Here is a 17,188-nt window from a genome sequence, read left to right as displayed (position 1 = left end):
GTGGGCGATCACTCTTTCAGCTCAGGGTTTCTCTTGGCTTGGAATAGAGACTCTGCATTGAACACAAATCATAGTTGTGTTGTTGTTGTTGTTTTAAGACTGAGTCTTGGCCGGGCGCGGTGGCTCAAGCCTGTAATCCCAGCACTTTGGGAGGCCGAGGTGGGCGGATCACGAGGTCAGGAGATCGAGACCATCCTGGCTAACACAGTGAAACCCCATCTCTACTAAAAATACAAAAAATTAGCCGGACGTGTTGGCAGGCGCCTGTAGTCCCAGCTACTCGGGAGGCTGAGGCAGGAGAATGGCATGAACCTGGGAGGCGGAGCTTGCAGTGAGCCGAGATCGCGCCATTGCACTCCCGCCTGGGAGACAGAGCAAGACTCCGTCTCAAAAAAAAAAAAAAAAAAAAAAAAAGACTGAGTCTTGCTCTGTTGCCCAGGCTGGAGTGCAGTGGCGTGATCCCGGCTCAATGAAAACTCCACCTCCCGGATTCAATCGATTCTCCCACCTCAGCCTCTGGAGTAGCTGGGATTACAGGCGCCTGTCATCATGCCCAGCTAATTTTTGTATTTTTAGTAGAGATGGGGTTTTGCCATGCTGGCCAGGCTGGTCTTGAACTCCTGACTTCAAGTGATCTGCCAGGCTGAAGTGCTGAGATTACAGGCATAAGCCACCGAGCCCAGGTCAAATAATAACTTAATTTAATTTAATTATTTATTTATTTTCAAGACAGAGTTTTGCTCTTATGCCCAGGCTGGAGTGAAGTGGCGTGATCTTGGCTCACTGCAACATCCGTCCCTGGGTTCAAGTGATTCTCCTGCCTGAGCCTCCAGAGTAGCTGAGGTTACAGGTGCCTGCCACCATGACCGGCTAATTTTTGTATCTTTCTTTTTTTTTTTAGTAGAGATGGGGTTTCACCATGTTGGCCAGACTGGTCTTGAATCATAATTTATTTTAATTAAATTGTATTTTATTTATTTCTCGAGTAAGTTTTGCTTGTCCCTCAGGCTTGAGTGGATTAGCCCAGTCACAGCCAATTGCAGCCACAACCTCCCTGGCTCAGGCGATCCTCCTGCCTTCATTTGCCAAGTAGCTGGGACTACAGGTGCCACCACCACTTGCAGATAATTTTCTCAAATTTTTGTAGGGATGACAGCTTATAATGTTGACCAGGCTGTTTCCAACCTCCGGTCCTCCAGTGATCCTCTGACCTCAACTTCTCAAATTGCTGGGATTACAGGCATGAGCCACCCTGCCTGGCCCATAAGTCATATTTTATTCTCTTTTTAAAAATTGATTTTATTTTGTTATTTTTTTTTTCAGCAGAATCTCACTATGTTGCCCAGGTTGGTCTTCAACTCCTGAGCTCAAATGATCCTCCCACCTCAGCCTCCCAAATTGCTGGGATTACAGACATGACCTACTGTCTCTGGCCCTCAATTCATATTTTATTCTTGAGCCGCTTGGTCAGGGTAGATTCACACACTCCCTCTGCAGTGACCCCAGGAGCCCCTCTCACAGCTCAGAGCGGAAGCTGAGGCTGCAGCCTGCCATCTTCTCCGCATAGTCCGCATCGAAGCGCTCATTCTGCGCCACGGTGAAGGTGGTTTTCCAGTCCCCAGCCATGCCTGGAGGAAGAAGGCAGGGAGCAAAGCTGGAGTCTCATCCCAGGGGAGGCCCTGAGTGCCTATGGGGAGGCTCCACCTGCTGCTCCCACCCACCCCAAACCCCTGTGCTGGCCGGCGCCCACCTTTCCTCATGAAGGGAGAGATGCTGTGGTCCATGAACTCCCGGGGGACGGTGCTGTAGTTGGTCATAGGGTTCTTCCTCATCTCCTTGAATGACGTGTGCTGAACCATGAGGTCCACGGTCTCCTCTGGCAGGGAGCGCCCCACAAACTCCAGGATCTTTTGAATCTCCCTTTTGGGGTTCTGAGCCACAGAGAGCTCCTCAGTGGAGGCTAGGATTGCTGATTCAGGAAAAGTGAAAGGGGTCCCCTTCTCTAACCTCAGAGGCGATCTGGCCACTTCTAGAAACGCTGCAGAGACAGCTCCTCAACCCCCGGGGCCCCAGTCCCTGGAGTAAAATGAATTGCTCTCTGCCCTGTGATCCCATCGTGAGCTGGGCTTGGCTCCTATGGGTGACGATAGGGATAATCTTCTTATGTGACTGTGGCCCTGGGTGGCACACCCTTTGGTGGGGATAAGCAATAGGACTAAGTATCTGATCCGTGGCCACCCATGCAGCTGACTCAGGTGCAGGAGATGAGAGCTGTGCAGAGCCCGCTGCCAGGTGGGGCTGCAGTGGGGAGGCCTGGGCCAGGGAGGCAGGATGGGGAATCCGGGCCTGCTGTGGGGGCTGCCCAGGGAGGGGGCTGGGTGGCCTTGGCAGGTTCCTGTGAGGTGCCTGCCCCCAGATGTCACATGGAGGGAAGCATCGGAGGTGGTCTCACCTCCTTCATGTCTTCATAGAAGAGGTAGAGAACAGGGTGGGTGCGGCTCAGCTCCCACCACTCCTGCACATGCTGGTACCAGGACCCGTAGCATACTGGAGAAGCGGGCAGGGGGCACCGACACAGGGTTGCTGTGCATTGTAGCCACCAACCCTTGGCTCCACACCCTCCTTCCTCCAGTCAAACTCACCTTCTCCAGCCATGAAGTTCTCCAAGAAGCTGTCCCAGGTCCCAGGGTCAGGGTGTACCTTGGCCATGCGGTAGAAGTGGTAGTAGGAGACCACCACGTCCTTTGGGTTTCGGGCAACATAGACCACCTGCAGGGGCAGAGGACCCGGCCCCAGCACCATCACCGCACAGCCCACCCCAGGCCAGCTCATCTCTTGGTTTAGCAGAGGAGGAACCTGAGGCTTAGAGGCTGACCTGCTTGAGATCTTACAGCACAGGTAGGGCCAAGCTGGGTTTTGAACCCTGCTCAGATGTCAAAGTCTGGCCTGGTCCCTGGATCCATATTCTACACTAATGTAATCTGCATGAATGCTCTCACACCCTCAATTTGGAGCAAAGCATGCCTGGTCCCCTCCGGCCCCCTCCTCAGTGGGCCCGTGAGCACCCACACGCTGCCTTTCTGAGGCAGACACTGAAGAGTCTCATGTCTGTGGTCATCAGACCCTTGCCAGAGCAAGAAGCGGACTGTGTCTCTGCTGAAGATGAGACCAGGCTGAAGGAAGTGGTGCGACCTTCCCGGAAGAACAGGACCAAAGCTGGGCTGCGCCAGAGCCTCCTTCCTGGATTCCCATGCCCCGCATCTGGACGTTTTTTGTTCTTTTTGTTTTGTTTCTTTCTTTGAGTCGGGGTCTCTCTCTGTCACACAGGCTAGAATGCAGTGGTGTGATCATGGCTCACTGCAGCCTCAAACTTCTGGGCTGTGTGATCTTCCCACATCAGTCTCAGTCTCCCAAGAAGCTGATACTACAGGCACATGCTACCACACCTGGCTTTTTTTTTTTTGGGAAGAGACTGCATTCCTGTATGGCCCATGCTGGTTTCCAACTCCTGGCCTCAAGTCAGCCTCCCACCTTGGACTCCCAAAGTGCTGAGCTGACAGGCGTAAGCCACTGTGCCGGGCCTCACCTTGACCTTCTGATCCAACAGAGTCTGGGGGAGCAGGGCCAGGGGCAGGTGTGTCTTCAGGAGCCGTGGGGCCGGTGTTTCTTTCAGAGTCTCCAGCCCTGAGCAGTAGGTCAGGGAAGGTCTGGTGAGATGAAGCCCCAGCCCTGTCTTCCTCCACTCCCCTTGCCCCCAGGACACACTCACACACCTGAGGGAATCCCTGGGGCTTTGAACTCAAGGAAGGGCACCCGCATGAAGATGGGAGCTCGGTGACACTTCTCCAGGTGGCCGCCCTGGTAGATCATGTCCAAAATCTGGCTCACCCAGGTGGTGCCTGGAGAGGAAGGTAGAGGTGAGCAGGCTGAGGGCACGACCTCGCTGGCCAAGGTGGGGACTGCCGCCTGGGAGAGGGTGGTGGCCCCCCTCACCTACCAGACTTGGGGTAGGTGCTGATGAGCAGGTCATCAGGCAGGGCCTGGAAGCTCTGCAGGGGTCCCAGTGCCTCTGCAAAGTACTTGATGAGCGGGACCCCCTTCACGTACTCCAGTGGCGGGCGAGAGATGTCCTGGATCAGCTCCATGTTCCTGCATCAGGGGCCAAAGCCAGGCCCATTCCCTTAACACCATCACAACAGCAAGAACTGAGGCCTAGGGAGGCTGAGTGACTTGCCCGCGCTCACAAAGCCAGTCAGTGGCGGGGCTGGGGCTGAAAACCAGGTCAGGCTCTAGGGCGGTGGTTCCCCAGCCTGGCCGCACCTTTCATTCACCTGCAGAGCTGTTCAAAATCCCAGGGCCTGGGCCATGGTTCAGACCAGTGAAAGCACCCTCGTGGGGCAAGGCCCAGATATGAGGGTGTGTGAAGGTCTCCAGGAGAGTCCAGCTGCACTGAGGAAGCTCTAGGGCCTGCCTGTGCTGTCTCCCTGCCAGCCAGTGCCCTTTGTCTCACCATTTCCTGCTGTGACCCCCCAGCCTCCACCCAGTGGGATCCTCTCCCCGATGCTCCCCTCCTTGAGCCCCTCAGGCCCCTCACATGTGGAAACCTCCCAGGCCAGCCAGGCCTGTGATCCACTTGCCCAGCCACAGGGCATCTGTGCTTCAGGACAAACACAGCCCATTGAGCAACTGAGCTGGTAGTGGGGGCCAGAGCCTGGTGTGGGAATGAACAAAACTCTGATGATTCCTCAGAATGAGGAGGGGACACCGTGGCTCATCCCTATAATTCCAGAGCTTTGGAAGCCCAGTGGGGTAGAATCACTTGAGCCTTGGACTTTGAGACCAACCTGGGCAATACAGCAAGACCCCATCTCTAGAAAATAGTATATTTAAAACTGAGCTGGGCAGCCAGGTGTGGTGGCTCACACCTGTAATCCCAGCATTTTGGGAGGCCGAGGTGGGCGGATCAATTGAGGTTGGGAGTTCAAGACCAGCCTGACCAACATGGAGAAACCCCTTCTCTATGAAAAATACAAAATTAGCAGGGAGTGATAGCGCATGCCTGTAATCCCAGCTCCTTGGGAGACTAAGGCAGGAGAGTCGCTTGAACCCGGGAGGCAGAGGTTGCAGTGAGCTGTGTCATGCCATTGCACTCCAGCCTGGGCAACACGAGAAAAACTCCGTCTCAAAAAAACAAAAAATAAATTAAAAATAAGTTTAAAAAATTAGCTGGGCGTGGTGGCTCTCTCCTGTACATCCAGCTACCAGGGAGGCTGAGGCATGATTATCATGTGAGCCCATGATTTTGAGGCTGCAGTGAGCTACAGTTTGGCCACTGCACTCCAGCCTGGGTGTCAGAGCCAAGCCCTGTCTCAAAAAAACAAAAATAAAAAAGAAGGAAGGGAAGTCAGGCTGGAGTTCCCCTAGTGAAACTGGATATCTGTGGGGAAACAGCCAGTATGGCAGAGGCCTTGGCTGCTGGAATGTTGGCTCCCAAAGCTGAGCAGAGTGAGGGCGCCCTGGGCTATTCCACTCTGGTACTCACCTGAGCTCTCTGGAATTTTGCTCCCTTGCCCTGGTGGCTGAGTGTTGGGAGTGTAGCGCTGTTGTCTGCCCTGAGGGTGTGGTAGGTCTAATGTGGGAGGGATCCGGAGTCAGGACCAGACTTGGGTTTGCTCCCGGAAGGAAGGGGTGGGGTTGAGAGCGAGGGAGCTTCTCCATTAGCCTCCTTAGCACCACAGCTGCAGCCAAGCTTAGAGTGATCTGCAAAGCCAAGATGTGAGTTCAGTGTTTAGTTGTGATTAAAAAACACAAGAATAAAAGGCAAAAGAGCCCAATGTATTATTTATGTATTTATTTATTTTGAGATGGAGTCTTCATCTGTCGCCCAGGCTGGAGTACAGTGGCATGATCTCGGCTCACTGTAACCTCCACCTCCTGGGTTCAAGCAATTCTCCTGCCTCAGCCTCCTGAGTAGCTGGGATCACAGGCATCCACCACCACACCCGGCTAATTTTTGTATTTTTAGTAGAGGTGGGGTTTCACCATGTTGGTCAGGCTGGTCTTGAACTCCTGACCTCAGGTGATCCGCCCGCCTCGGCCTCCCAAAGTGCTGGGATTACAGGCATGAGCCACTGCTCGTGGCCGTTTTTTTTTTTATTTTTTGAGCTGTCACTGGGCTCTTGAGCTGCCCTCTGAACTCCATCCACTCTGCAGGGCAGGCCAACAGAAAACCTTTTTCTAATTGACCCAGCCAAGGGAAGTGAGCCGGTGAGTGTGGAAAAATGGGTACTCACTAGACAGAAACGGGGCAGGTCATGTTTCCCAGGGCAGTCTTGAAGGCGCCAGTGCTTCTAGTCCAGTGCAGCCTGCATGCAAGCCCCCAGCAGCCCAGGCATTCCAGGGTCTGACCACAAGGCCAGTCTGGAGTAATATGTGTGGGCAGAGTTGAAGGGGCAGCGGTGGAGCAGAGCATGGATGCATAGAACAAGAAAGAACAAAGACACTGGTGTCCCATCACCCTGTGAGCCAGCCCCAGTTTCATGGCTCTCGGGGAACTTACAGAGCATCGCTAGAAGATCCTAGAAAAACAGCAGCCCGTGGCAGGTGCTTTTGTTTCCCTGGGTTTGAAGGAGGCTCCACAGACAAGAGACCAGAAGAGGTTGAGGCTTGGAAGCCACAGGGCCCCGTGGAAGGAGGGCATCCCTCCATCCTCCTCGTTCTTTGTCTTCACTATTTAAAGTTCAAGGTCAAGCTTGGGCCAGGCATGGTGGCTCATGCCTGTAATCCCAGCACTTTGGGATGCCAAGGCGGGCGGATCACGAGGTCAGGAGTTCAAGACCAGCCTGGCCAACATGGTGAAACCCTATCTCTACTAAAAATACAAAAATTAGCCAGGCACGGTGGGGGGCACCTGTAATCCCAGCTACTGGGGAGGCTGAGGCAGGAGAATCACTTGAACCCAGGAGGCAGAGATTGCAGTGAGCTGAGATCATGCCACTGCACTCCAGCCTGGGTGATGCAGCAAGACTCCATCTCAAAAAAAAAAAAAAAAAGGTCAAGCTGGGCATGAGACAGGTAACCATTTGAGTAAAGGTGAGCCTCCCAAGAATTGCGTGAGTTCAGAGGCAAGCGGGCAGGTGGGAGTGTGGGAGAAGCTGAGGCATCCGGCTTCCAGGCAGAGGAGAAGGCTGCTCACATGCTAGGGCCACAGGCCCCTCCTCCCTCCTCTGGAAGCCCCTTGACTGGCAGGACCACGGGCAACTAGCTCTGTCCCCACTCTAAGCAACCAACAGAAGGTACCCTTGACTCAGACTTTGTATTGCACTCCAGTAAAAAGCCCCAGACCCGCAGTGGGTGGCATAGAAAAAAGGTGGGAGGGGGGTTACACAGCTCAATCCTGTGAGGCGGGAGCGACTATTATTCACATCTTAGAGATGAGGAAATGGAGGTGGGGGGGTTAAAATCCTTGCCCCCAGGGACTAAGCTGGCCACTGTCCCGTGAGCATGAGCAGTGATTGGTTGAGTCAGAGCCTCGCCACTGCAGCCAGATCTGAACTTCCTCATAGCTCAGCAACCCCCGCCAGGTCACTGAATCTCTGCAGGGCAAGCCCTATACTCACTCACAGTAGAGGCCAGGACCATTGTCTGTTATTTTATGAACTGTTTCTTGGCCATCGGCTCTATTCGGGACTTTGTTCTACAGCAGCGACAAGAGCTGCCCTCAGGCAGTTTAGTACACAGGTTCGGAAGGGGTTTAATGAGATGCATAAAATTTGTAGTATGGCAGACAATAATAAGGGTTCGGGAAAGGAGGGCAGGCAGGGAAGCGCACAAGAAAGAGCCGCAATTTTATTGTATTTTATTTTTTTAGAGACAGAGTCTTGCTGTTTCCCCCAGGCTGGAGTGCAATGGAGTGATCACAGCTCACGTCAGCCTCCAACTCCTGGGCTCAAGCGATCCTCCCACCTCAGCCTCCCCCGTAGCTAGGACTACAGGCATATGCCACCATGCCCGGCTTCTCAGAGCTGCAATTTTAAATCGAAAGCCAGTGAAGACCTCCCTGTGGAGGTGGCAGGTTATCAAGACAGAAGGTGTAGAGAAGAACCTTCCAATCAAAGGGAAAAGGCAGGTCCTGCTGTGCTCAGCAATGGCCAGAAGTACTATCATCTCCATCTCAGAGATGTGGACAGGGCCGCAACAGTGTCAGGGCGTTTCCTGGCTCCTCAACAGCAGGATCCGAAGTCGTCTGGAGGATGAGCCGCTCTGCCTGGGGCGGACCTCCCCTGCAGCGCGCGGGCGCGCAGGGTGCACAGCCCTCTTGGACCCCGGCACCGGCTCAGGCTCAGGCTCGGCGTCAGCAAAGGGACCTGCGCGGCGCCCTGGGGCGGAGGAGGCCCGAAGGTCAGTGGCCAGTGCGCTGCGGCTGACGGAGGTCGGGGCGCAACGGGACCGGGAGGCGCGCCCAGGGCGGGGGTGCCAGGCCCACTCCAACCGCGGCGGGGTTGGAGTCAAGGCAGCTCCGGGCAGGGGTCAGACCCCAAATCCGGGCCACACGCCGCCGCCCGGTCGTCTTCCTTACCCGAAGGGCGGCCACTGAGGATGGGAAGCCGTGCACGACGGGCACAATCTCCATGGGGAGGAGAACAGGAATGTTCCTGTGAGCCCCGCCGCGCCCTACCGCCAGCGCAGCCCAGCGCCGCGGGTCCCCTCCTATCTCACCGGAGAACGGGGTCTTCACTCCCAGCTTCAGCCGAGCCCTGGCCCCGCAACTGCCTGAAGGCACGCCCCCTGCACCTGCCCACCTCAGTTCCCGCCTCCAGCCCAGGTACCCACCTGTTCTCCTTCCTCTCCCTCCTGCGCTCCACCCGACCCCAGTGTGCCCACCAAGACCCCTGCGCTGGACCCCAGCCTGGATCATCACCCTCGCCTCAGCCAGCTCCTCCCCGGAGTTCCACCGCCGAGATTCCCAGGGCACCGCCTCCCCGTTAGGCTCCTCCCCTGCGACAGGCCCCCCTCCCCCCCGCCCCGTCCTCGCCCGGGACGCCCCGCGCATGTCACAGGCCTGGTGGGTCCCTCTCAACAGGCTTGTGCCCCCCGGTTCCGCCTCCTCCAGGAAGCCTTCCTCCGGGCACAGAGACCCTCCCCCTCTTATCAGGGACCTCGCCCGATGGTCCGCCAAGCCCCGCCTTTTTTGCGGCCCCCACTGTGCTGCTGGACGAACAGGGTTGACAGTGAACCCCACGTAGACAGGGCCCAGGTACCAGGGATTCAGGCAGTAGAGCAGCTGGACGCTGAAGAAGCACCCGGCCTCGCCCCGATTCCCGCCGGACCCTTTGAATTTTAGGAACTTTTCACTAACGAAACACACTTCTGTGTCAGCACCGACATCAAGAAGAGAACCTCACCAGCACCTCAGAACCTGCTTTGTCCCTCCCTGGTTCCTTCCCCTGGGTGCCTGGTATGCTGCCGTCTCACCCATCTGTAGTTGAGCGCAGCAGCCCCTGTAGGACACCTGGCGGATCAGGTCACAGTCCTGCGGGGCCCTCGGGCTCACTCGGGAGCTGGGGGCTCCCGGGTGCTCCTCCAACAGCTCAGTGCAGCATGCTGGGGGGTCAAGGCCGGCATCTGTCCCTGGGTCCTCAGGCCTCCCTTCCTTTCCACAGCGGCCAAGATCGCGGGTCTCTACAATGACTCGTAGCCACCCCGGAAGACCATGCGCAGAGGGGTGCTGATGACCCTGCTGCAGCAGTCGGCCATGACCCTGCCCCTGTGGATCGGGAAGCCTGGTGACAAGTGAGGGCAGCAGCTGTGAGGGAGGGGCTGGTGCCCAGGGGCTGGGACTGACCCTTTGTTCCACTCACAGGCCCCCACCCCTCTGTGGGGCCATCCCCGCCTCAGGAGACTACGTGGCCAGACCTGGAGACAAGGTGGCTGCCCGGGTGAAGGCCGTGGATGGGGACGAGCAGTGGATCCTGGCCGAGGTGGTCAGTTACAGCCACACCACCAACAAGTGAGTGACACCAGCCCCGGGGCTGCTCTCTGCCCCTCCCGTCTGCCTGCCCCACAGCCCCAGGATGACTACTCTATCCTGTTTGAAGACACCTCCTATGCAGACGGCTACTCCCCTCACCTCAGTGTGGCCCAGAGGTACCTGGTAGCTTCTAAGGAGCCCAAGAAAAAGTGACGCTGCCCGGCGGACTCGACGTCCTCCACCATTTTGGGGCAGGACAGCAGAGGATGTGCTGGGATTAAACAGACATTCCCCCTCCACATGTCTCCTGGGTTTTACTTCTCCAAACCCTTCTCCCCTCCCCGGATATGGTGACCTGGGGAGCTGGAGGCTTGGAGAGAGGTGACCATATGTGGCCCCACTGGGCATTCACTCTTTCAGCTCAGAGTTTCTCTTCCTTTCCAATACAGGCTCTACATGAACACAAATCATATTTTATTTTAATTGAGGTTTATTTTCTTTGGAGGGAGGGTCTTGCTTGTCATCCAGGCTGTAGTGAATGGGCATGTCATAACTCACTGTATCCACAACCTCCTGGGCTGAAATGATCCTCCAGCCTCTGCTTCCCAAGTAGCTGGGACTACAGGTAAGTGCCAGCACATGTGGCTAATTTTTTTACATCTTTGTAGAGATGAGGTCTCACTATTTTACCAGGCTGGTCTCAAATTCGTGGCCTATTGTGATCCTACCAGCTCAGCCTCCCAAATCGCTGGGATTGCAGATGTGAGCCGCTGTGCCTGACTCAAAAATCATACTTTATTCTTAAGCCCACTGGTCAGGGTAGATTCACACACTCCCTCTGCAGTGACCCCAGGAGCCCCTCTCACAGCTCAGAGCGGAAGCTGAGGCTGCAGCCTGCCATCTTCTCCGCATAGTCTGCATCGAAGCGCTCATTCTGCGCCACGGTGAAGGTGGTCTTCCAGTCCCCAGCCATGCCTGGGGGAGGAAGGCAGGGAGCAAAGCTGGAGTCCCGCCCAAAGGGAGGCTCCAAGTGCCTATGGGGAGGCTCCAGCTGCTGCTCCCACCTGCCCCAAACCCCCGTGCTGGCCAGCGCCCACCTTTCCTCATGAAGGGGGAGATGCTGTGGTCCATGAACTCCTGGGGGACGGTGGTGTAGTTGGTCATAGGGTTCTTCTTCATCTCCTTGAATGACGTGTGCTGAACCATGAAGTCCACGGTCTCCTCTGGCAGGGAGCGCCCCACAAACTCCAGGATCTTTTGAATTTCCCTTTTGGGGTTCTGAGCAGCAGAGGGCTCCTCAGTGGAGCAAAGCAAAACGGGTCCCCCTCTCTAACCTCAGAGGGGATCTGGCCACTTCCCCTGGAAACCCCGAAGAGCCTCGGCCCCCGGGGCCCCAGTCTCTGGAGTAAAATAAATTGCTCTCTACCCTGTGATCCCATCATGAACTAGGCTTGGTGCCTATGGGTGAGGACCGGGATGGTCTTCTTCCATGACTGTGGCCCTGGGTGGCACACCCTTTGGTGAGGATAAGCAATAGGACTAAGTATCTGATCCATGGCCACCCATGCAGCTGACTCAGGTGCAGGACATGAGAGCTGTGCCGAGTCTGCTGCCAGGTGGGGCTGCAGTGGGGAGGCCTGGGCCAGGGAGGCAGGATGGGGAATCCGGGCTTGCTGTGGGGGCTGCCCAGGGACGGGGCTGGGTGGCCTTGGTGGGTCCCTGTGAGGTGCCTGCCCCCAGGTGTCACATGGGGGAAGCATCACAGGTGGTCTCACCTCTTTTATGTCTTCATAGAAGAGGTACAGAACAGGGTGGGTGCGGCTCAGCTCCCACCACTCCTGCACGTGCTGGTACCAGGACCCGTAGGACACTAGAGAAGCGGGCAGGGGGCGCCGACACAGGGTTGCTGTGCGTTGTAGCCACCACCCCTTGGCTCCACACCCTCCTTCCTCCAGTCAAACCCACCTTCTCCAGCCATGAACTTTTCCAGGAAGCTGTCCCAGGTCCCAGGCTCAGGGTGCATCTTTTCCATACGGTGGAAATGGTAGTAGGAGACCGCCACGTCCTTTGGGTTTCGGGCAACATAGACCACCTGCAGGGGCAGAGGACCCAGCCCTAGGGCCATTACCACACAGCCCACCCCAGGCCAGCTCATCTGTTGAACTGGCAAAGGAGGAACCTGAGGCTTACAGGCTGACTTGCTTGAGATCTTACCACACAGGTAGGGCCAAGCTGGGATCTGAACCCTGCTTGGAAGCCAAAGTCCTGCCTGGTCCCTGAGACCATATTCTATACTAATATAATCTGCACCAATGCCATCATACCCTGATCTGGAGCAAGGCATGCCTGGTCACCACCAGCACCCCCTCCTCTGCTGACCTGTGAGCACCCACACGCTGCCTTTCTTAAGTGTGCACTGTAGAGACATTATCCTTGCATCGGACCCTCATCAGAGCAAGAGGCAGACAGTGTCCTCTCTCAAGATGTGATGAAGGCTGGGCGTGGTGGCTCACGCCTCTAATCCCGGCACTTTGGGAGGCCAAGGTGGCCAGATCACCTGAGGTCAGGAGTTCAAGACCAGCTTGACCAACATGGCGAAACTCCATCTCTACTAAAAATACAAAATTAGCTAGGCGTGGTGGCAGATGCCTGTAATCCCAGCTCCTTGGGAGGCTGAAGCAGAATTGCTTGAACCCAGGAGGTGGTGGTTGCAGTGAGCCGAGATCACACCATTGGGCTCTAGCCTGGGCAACAAGAGTGAAACTCTGTCTCAAAAAAAAAAAAAGAAAAGAAAAAAGGGCCAGGCGCGGTGGCTTACGCCTGTAATTCCAGCACTTTGTGAGGTCGAGGCAGGAGGATCGCAAGGTCAAGAGTTCGAGATCCGCTTGACCCACATGGTGAAACCCCGTCTCTACTAAAAAGAATACAAAAATTAGCCGGGTGTGGTGGTGCGTGCCTGTAATCCCAGGTACTCAGGAGGCTGAGGCAGGAGAATCGCTTGAACGGGGGAGGTGGAGGTTGCAGTGAGCTGAGATCATGCCACTGCACTCCAGCCAGGGCAGCCAGGGTGACAGAGTGAGACTCTGTCTCAAAAAAAAAAAAAAAAAAAAAGATGTGATGAGCCTGGCAGAAGCGAGGAGGCCCTTCCAGAAGAACAGGAACGTGGCTGGGAGGGCACCTGAGCCCCACTTCCTGGCTTTCCTTGCCAGTCAGTGGGAACTTTTTTTTTTTGTGGAGATGGTTTTGCTGTGTTGCCCAGGCTGGAGTGCAGCAGCAGGATCATCAGGGCTCATTGCAGCCTCCAATTTGCATAAACAATCCTCCCTGCTGAGCTTCCAAAGTAACTGGGAACAGTCTATGCCACCATACCAGGTTTTTAATTTTTTTTTTTTTGTAGAGATGGGATGTCATCTCTACAGCAATGTTGCCCAGGCTAGTCTCCATCTCTCGCCTTCAAAGGATCCTCCCACCTCAGCCTCAAACTAGGATGACAGGGGTGAACCATTGAGCCCGGCCTCACCTTGACCTTCTGATCCAACAGAGTCTGGGGGAGCAGGGCCAGGGGCAGGTGTGACTTGATGAGCCGTGGGGACGGTGTGTCTTTCAGAGTCTCCAGCCCTGAGTAGTGGGTCAGGGAAGGTCTGGTGAGCTGAAGCCCCAGCCCTGTCTTCCTCCATTCCCCTTACCCCCAGGACCCAGCCATGCACCTGAGGGATCCCCTGGATCATTGACCTCAAGGAAGGGCACCCGTATGTAGATGGGAGCCCGGTTACACTTCTCTAGGTCGCCGCCCTGGTAGATCATGTCCAGTATCTGGCTCACCCAGGTGGTGCCTGGAGAAGGGAGGGAGATGAGAGGTGAGCAGGCTGAGGGGACGACCTCGCTGACCAAGGTGGGGACTGCCACGTGGGAGAGGGTGGGTGGCCCTCCTCACCTACCGGACTTGGGGTAGGTGTTGATAAGCAGGTCATCAGGCTGGGCTTGGAAGCTCTGCAGGGGCCCCAGTGCCTCTGCAAAGTACTTGATGAGTGGGACCCCCTTCACGTACTCCAGTGGCAGGCGGGAGGTGTCCTGGATCAGCTCCATGTTCCTGCATCAGGGGCCAGAGCCAGGCCCATTCCCTTAACAACATCACAACAACACCGTGTGCGGAATTCTTTTTTTTTTTTTTGAGATGGAGTCTCACTCTGTCACCCAAGCTGGAGTGCAGTGTGGCACAATCTCAGCTCACTGCAAACTCCGCCTCTTGGGTTCAAGCAATCCTCCCGCCTCGGCCTCCCAAGTAGCTGGGTTTACAAGCATGTACAATCATGCTCAGCTAATTTTTTTTTTTTAGTAGAGATGGGGTTTCACCATGTCGGCCAGGCTGGTCTCAAACTCCTGGCCTCAAGTGATTTGTCTACCTCAGCCTCCCAAAGTGCTGGGATTACAGGCGTGAGCCAGCACCCGGCTGCCCCTTTGCAGAGTTTTTGCTTTCAGGGAAGTCACTGAGGCCTAGGGAGGTTGAGCAACTTGCCCTCGCTCACAAATCCAGTCAGTGGTGGGGCTGGGGCTGAAACCAGGTCGGCCTCTAGTGTGGTCATTCCCCAGCCTGGCCGCACCTTTCAGTCACCTGCAGAGCTGTTCAAAATCCTGGGGCCTGGGGCATAGTGCAGACCAGTGAAAGCACCCTTGCTGCACGAGGCCCAGATATGAGGGTGTGTGAAGGTCTCCAGGAGAGTCCAGCTGCACTGAGGAAGCTCTGGGGCCTGCCTGTGCTGTCTCCCTGCCAGCCAGTGCCCTTTGTCTCACCATTTCCTGCTGTGACCCCCAGCCTCCACCCAGTGCGCTCCTCTCTCCGATGCTTCCCTCCTTGAGCCCCCCTCATGCCCCTCACATGTGGAAACCTCCCAGGCCGGCCAGGCCTGTGATCCACTTGCCTGGCCACAGTCCGTCTGGGCTCCAGAACAAACACAGCCCATTGAGCAATTAAGCTGTTTCTGGGGGCTAGAGCCTGGTGTGGGAATGAGAACTCTGATGACGCAGCAAAAGGAAGGGCCCAGGCAGGGTGACTCCTGCCTGTAATCCCAGAGCCTTGGGAGGCCAACAGGAAAGGATCCCTTGAGCCCTGGAGTTTGAGACCAACTTGGACAACAAAGCAAGACCTCTCCTCTACAAAAAATATTTTTCAAAATTAGCCGGGTGTGGTGGCTTGCTCTTGTAACCCCAGCTACTCAGGAGGCTGAGGTGGCAGGATTGCCTCAGCCTAGGAATTTGAGGTTGCAGTGGGCCTGGATCGCACTGCACTCCAGCCTGGGTGACAGAGCAACACCCTGTCTCAAAAATACACAAAGGAAAAGAAGGAATGCAGGGGGATTCTGGCCAGGCTGGGTTGTCTAATTGAAATGGAATATCCATGGCAAAGGGCAGGGATGGCAGAGGCCTCGGCTTCTGGAATGTTGGAGCCACAAGCTGAGCAGGGTGAGGGCGCCCTGGGCCATTCCAGTGTGTCACTCACCTGAGCTCTCGGGAACCTGGCCTGTTCTCTCCTTGCCTGCAGGGGCTGAGTATGGGTGCGGTATAGGGAGTGTGGGGCTGCTCTCTGCCCTGAGGGTTTTGAAGGTCCAATGTGGGAGGGATCTAAAGTCAGGGCTGGGAATTCCAGGAAGGAAGGGGTGGGGTTGAGGGTGGAGAAGCTTCTCCATTACCCTCCTTAGCACCACAGCTCCAGCCAAGCTTGCAGTAATCTACAAACCCAAGATGTGAGTTTAGTGTGTAGAAAACACGTGAATGAAAGGCAAAAGGGGCCAACGTTGGTATTTGGGTTTTTTTTTTTTGAGCTGTCACTAGGCTCCTGACCTTCCCTCTGAACTCCACCCTGCAGGGCAGGCCAACAGACAAGCTTTCTTTCTTTCTTTTTTTTTTTTTTTTTTTTTTAAATATGAGATGGAGTCTCGCTCTCTCGCCCAGGCTGCAGTGCAGTAGCACGATCGCGGCTCACTGTAACCTCCCCCTCCTGGGTTCAAGCAATTCTTCTGCCTCAGCCTCCCAAGTAGCTGGGACTACAGGTGCACACCATCACATCCGGTTAATTTTTGTATTTTTAGTAGAGACGGGGTTTTGCCATGTTGGCCAGGCTGGTCTCAAACTCCTGAGCTCAGATGATCCGCCCGCCTCGGCCTCCCAAAGTGCTGAGATTACAGGTATGAGCCACCATGCCTGGCCGACAAGCTTTCTCTAATTGACCCAGGCAAGGGAGGTGAGTGAGTGGAGGGGAAATGTGGGATAGGCAGGCCTGGGAAAAGTCACCTACCTGCTGGCTACAGGCCAGTCTTGAAGGTGGCAGGGGTTCTGGCCCAGTGCAGTCCACAGGCCCCCAGCAGCCCAGGCATTCCAGGCTCTGACCACAAGGCCAGTCTGGAGTGATGTGTGTGGGCAGAGTGAAGGGGCAGAAGTGGAACAGAGCATGGATGTATTGAACAAGAAAGAGGCTGAGCATGGTGGCTCACGCCTGTAATCCCAGTACTTTGGGAGGTTGATGCAGCAGGATCACCTGAGGTCAGAAGTTCGAGACCAGGCTGGCCAACATGGTGAAACCCCGTCTCTACGAAAAATACAAAAATTAGCTGGGCATAATGGCGGGCACCTGTAATCCTAGCTACTCGGGAGGCTGAGGCAAGAGAATCACTTGAACCCAGGAGGCGGAGGTTTCAGTGAGCCAAGATCACACCACTGCACTCCAGCCTGGGCAACAGAGTGAGACTCTGTCTCAAAAAAAAAAAAAAAAAAAAAAAAAGGAAAGAAAGAATAGAAAGAATAAGAAAGGACAAGGACACTGGAGTCCCATTGCCCTGGGAGCCAGCCCCAGCTTCATGGCTCCCAGGGGACCTCACAGAGCATCAATAGAAGATCTTAGAAGAACAACAACCCTGGCAGGTGCTTTTCTTTCCCTGGGTTTGAAGGAGGCTCCGCAGACAAGAGACTAGAGGAGATTGAGACTTGGAAGCCACAGGGCCCCGTGGAAGGAGGGCATCCCCCCATCCTCCTTGGTCTTTGTCCTATTTGCATTCAATTCCAAGGTAAGTCCCCCAGGCTTCCAAGAATTGCATGAGCTCAGAGGCAAGTAGGGGAAAGCTGAGGCATGGGGTTTCCAGGCAGAGTAGAAGCTGTTCACATGCTAGGGCCAGGGGCCCCTCCTGCCTCCTCTGTGCCCCTGAGGAGGCCCCGTGACTGGCAGGA

At 55.7% G+C, this 17,188-nt stretch overlaps 3 protein-coding genes across 6 annotated transcripts; 1 reads left to right on the top strand and 2 right to left on the bottom strand.

Annotated features, from left to right (window-relative positions):
• Nucleotides 1-922: 922 nt before the first annotated feature.
• Nucleotides 923-15,537, bottom strand: LOC129492887 (sulfotransferase 1A1). 2 transcript variants are annotated; one of them, XM_055298311.2, is made up of 9 exons: nucleotides 8,833-9,037; nucleotides 5,543-5,760; nucleotides 3,998-4,149; nucleotides 3,774-3,899; nucleotides 3,587-3,684; nucleotides 2,643-2,769; nucleotides 2,453-2,547; nucleotides 1,751-1,931; nucleotides 923-1,628 (listed from the first exon to the last, which is right to left on the bottom strand). In XM_055298311.2, the coding sequence occupies exons 2-9, from the start codon at nucleotides 5,716-5,718 to the stop codon at nucleotides 1,516-1,518; spliced, it is 1,068 nt and encodes a 355-aa protein (XP_055154286.2). In that variant the 5' UTR covers nucleotides 5,719-5,760; nucleotides 8,833-9,037; the 3' UTR covers nucleotides 923-1,515. The 2 variants fall into 2 exon arrangements, with proteins under 2 accessions (XP_055154286.2, XP_055154285.1); XM_055298310.2 differs by lacking the exons at nucleotides 5,543-5,760; nucleotides 8,833-9,037 and adding an exon at nucleotides 15,468-15,537 and having other exon boundaries at nucleotides 1,176-1,628.
• LOC134731728 (SAGA-associated factor 29-like) lies at nucleotides 7,868-10,380 on the top strand. Its single transcript, XM_063612039.1, has 3 exons — nucleotides 7,868-8,824; nucleotides 9,663-9,792; nucleotides 9,863-10,380. Exons 2-3 carry the CDS (start codon nucleotides 9,713-9,715, stop codon nucleotides 10,011-10,013), a joined length of 231 nt encoding a protein of 76 aa, XP_063468109.1. The 5' UTR covers nucleotides 7,868-8,824; nucleotides 9,663-9,712; the 3' UTR covers nucleotides 10,014-10,380.
• On the bottom strand, nucleotides 10,443-17,096 carry LOC129492886 (sulfotransferase 1A3). 3 transcript variants are annotated; one of them, XM_055298305.2, is made up of 8 exons: nucleotides 16,263-17,096; nucleotides 13,909-14,060; nucleotides 13,678-13,803; nucleotides 13,491-13,588; nucleotides 11,936-12,062; nucleotides 11,746-11,840; nucleotides 11,068-11,248; nucleotides 10,443-10,945 (listed from the first exon to the last, which is right to left on the bottom strand). In XM_055298305.2, exons 1-8 carry the CDS (start codon nucleotides 16,415-16,417, stop codon nucleotides 10,833-10,835), a joined length of 1,047 nt encoding a protein of 348 aa, XP_055154280.1. In that variant the 5' UTR covers nucleotides 16,418-17,096; the 3' UTR covers nucleotides 10,443-10,832. The 3 variants fall into 3 exon arrangements, with proteins under 3 accessions (XP_055154280.1, XP_063468100.1, XP_063468099.1); XM_063612030.1 differs by lacking the exon at nucleotides 16,263-17,096 and adding an exon at nucleotides 15,468-15,563; XM_063612029.1 differs by having other exon boundaries at nucleotides 10,443-11,248.
• Nucleotides 17,097-17,188: the final 92 nt, after the last annotated feature.

This window comes from Symphalangus syndactylus, chromosome 11 (genome assembly GCF_028878055.3).
Source record: "Symphalangus syndactylus isolate Jambi chromosome 11, NHGRI_mSymSyn1-v2.1_pri, whole genome shotgun sequence".
Lineage (NCBI taxonomy): Eukaryota > Metazoa > Chordata > Mammalia > Primates > Hylobatidae > Symphalangus > Symphalangus syndactylus.
The sequence above is the reverse complement of the archived record's forward strand: the minus strand, read 5'-3'. Positions and strand labels throughout refer to the sequence as shown.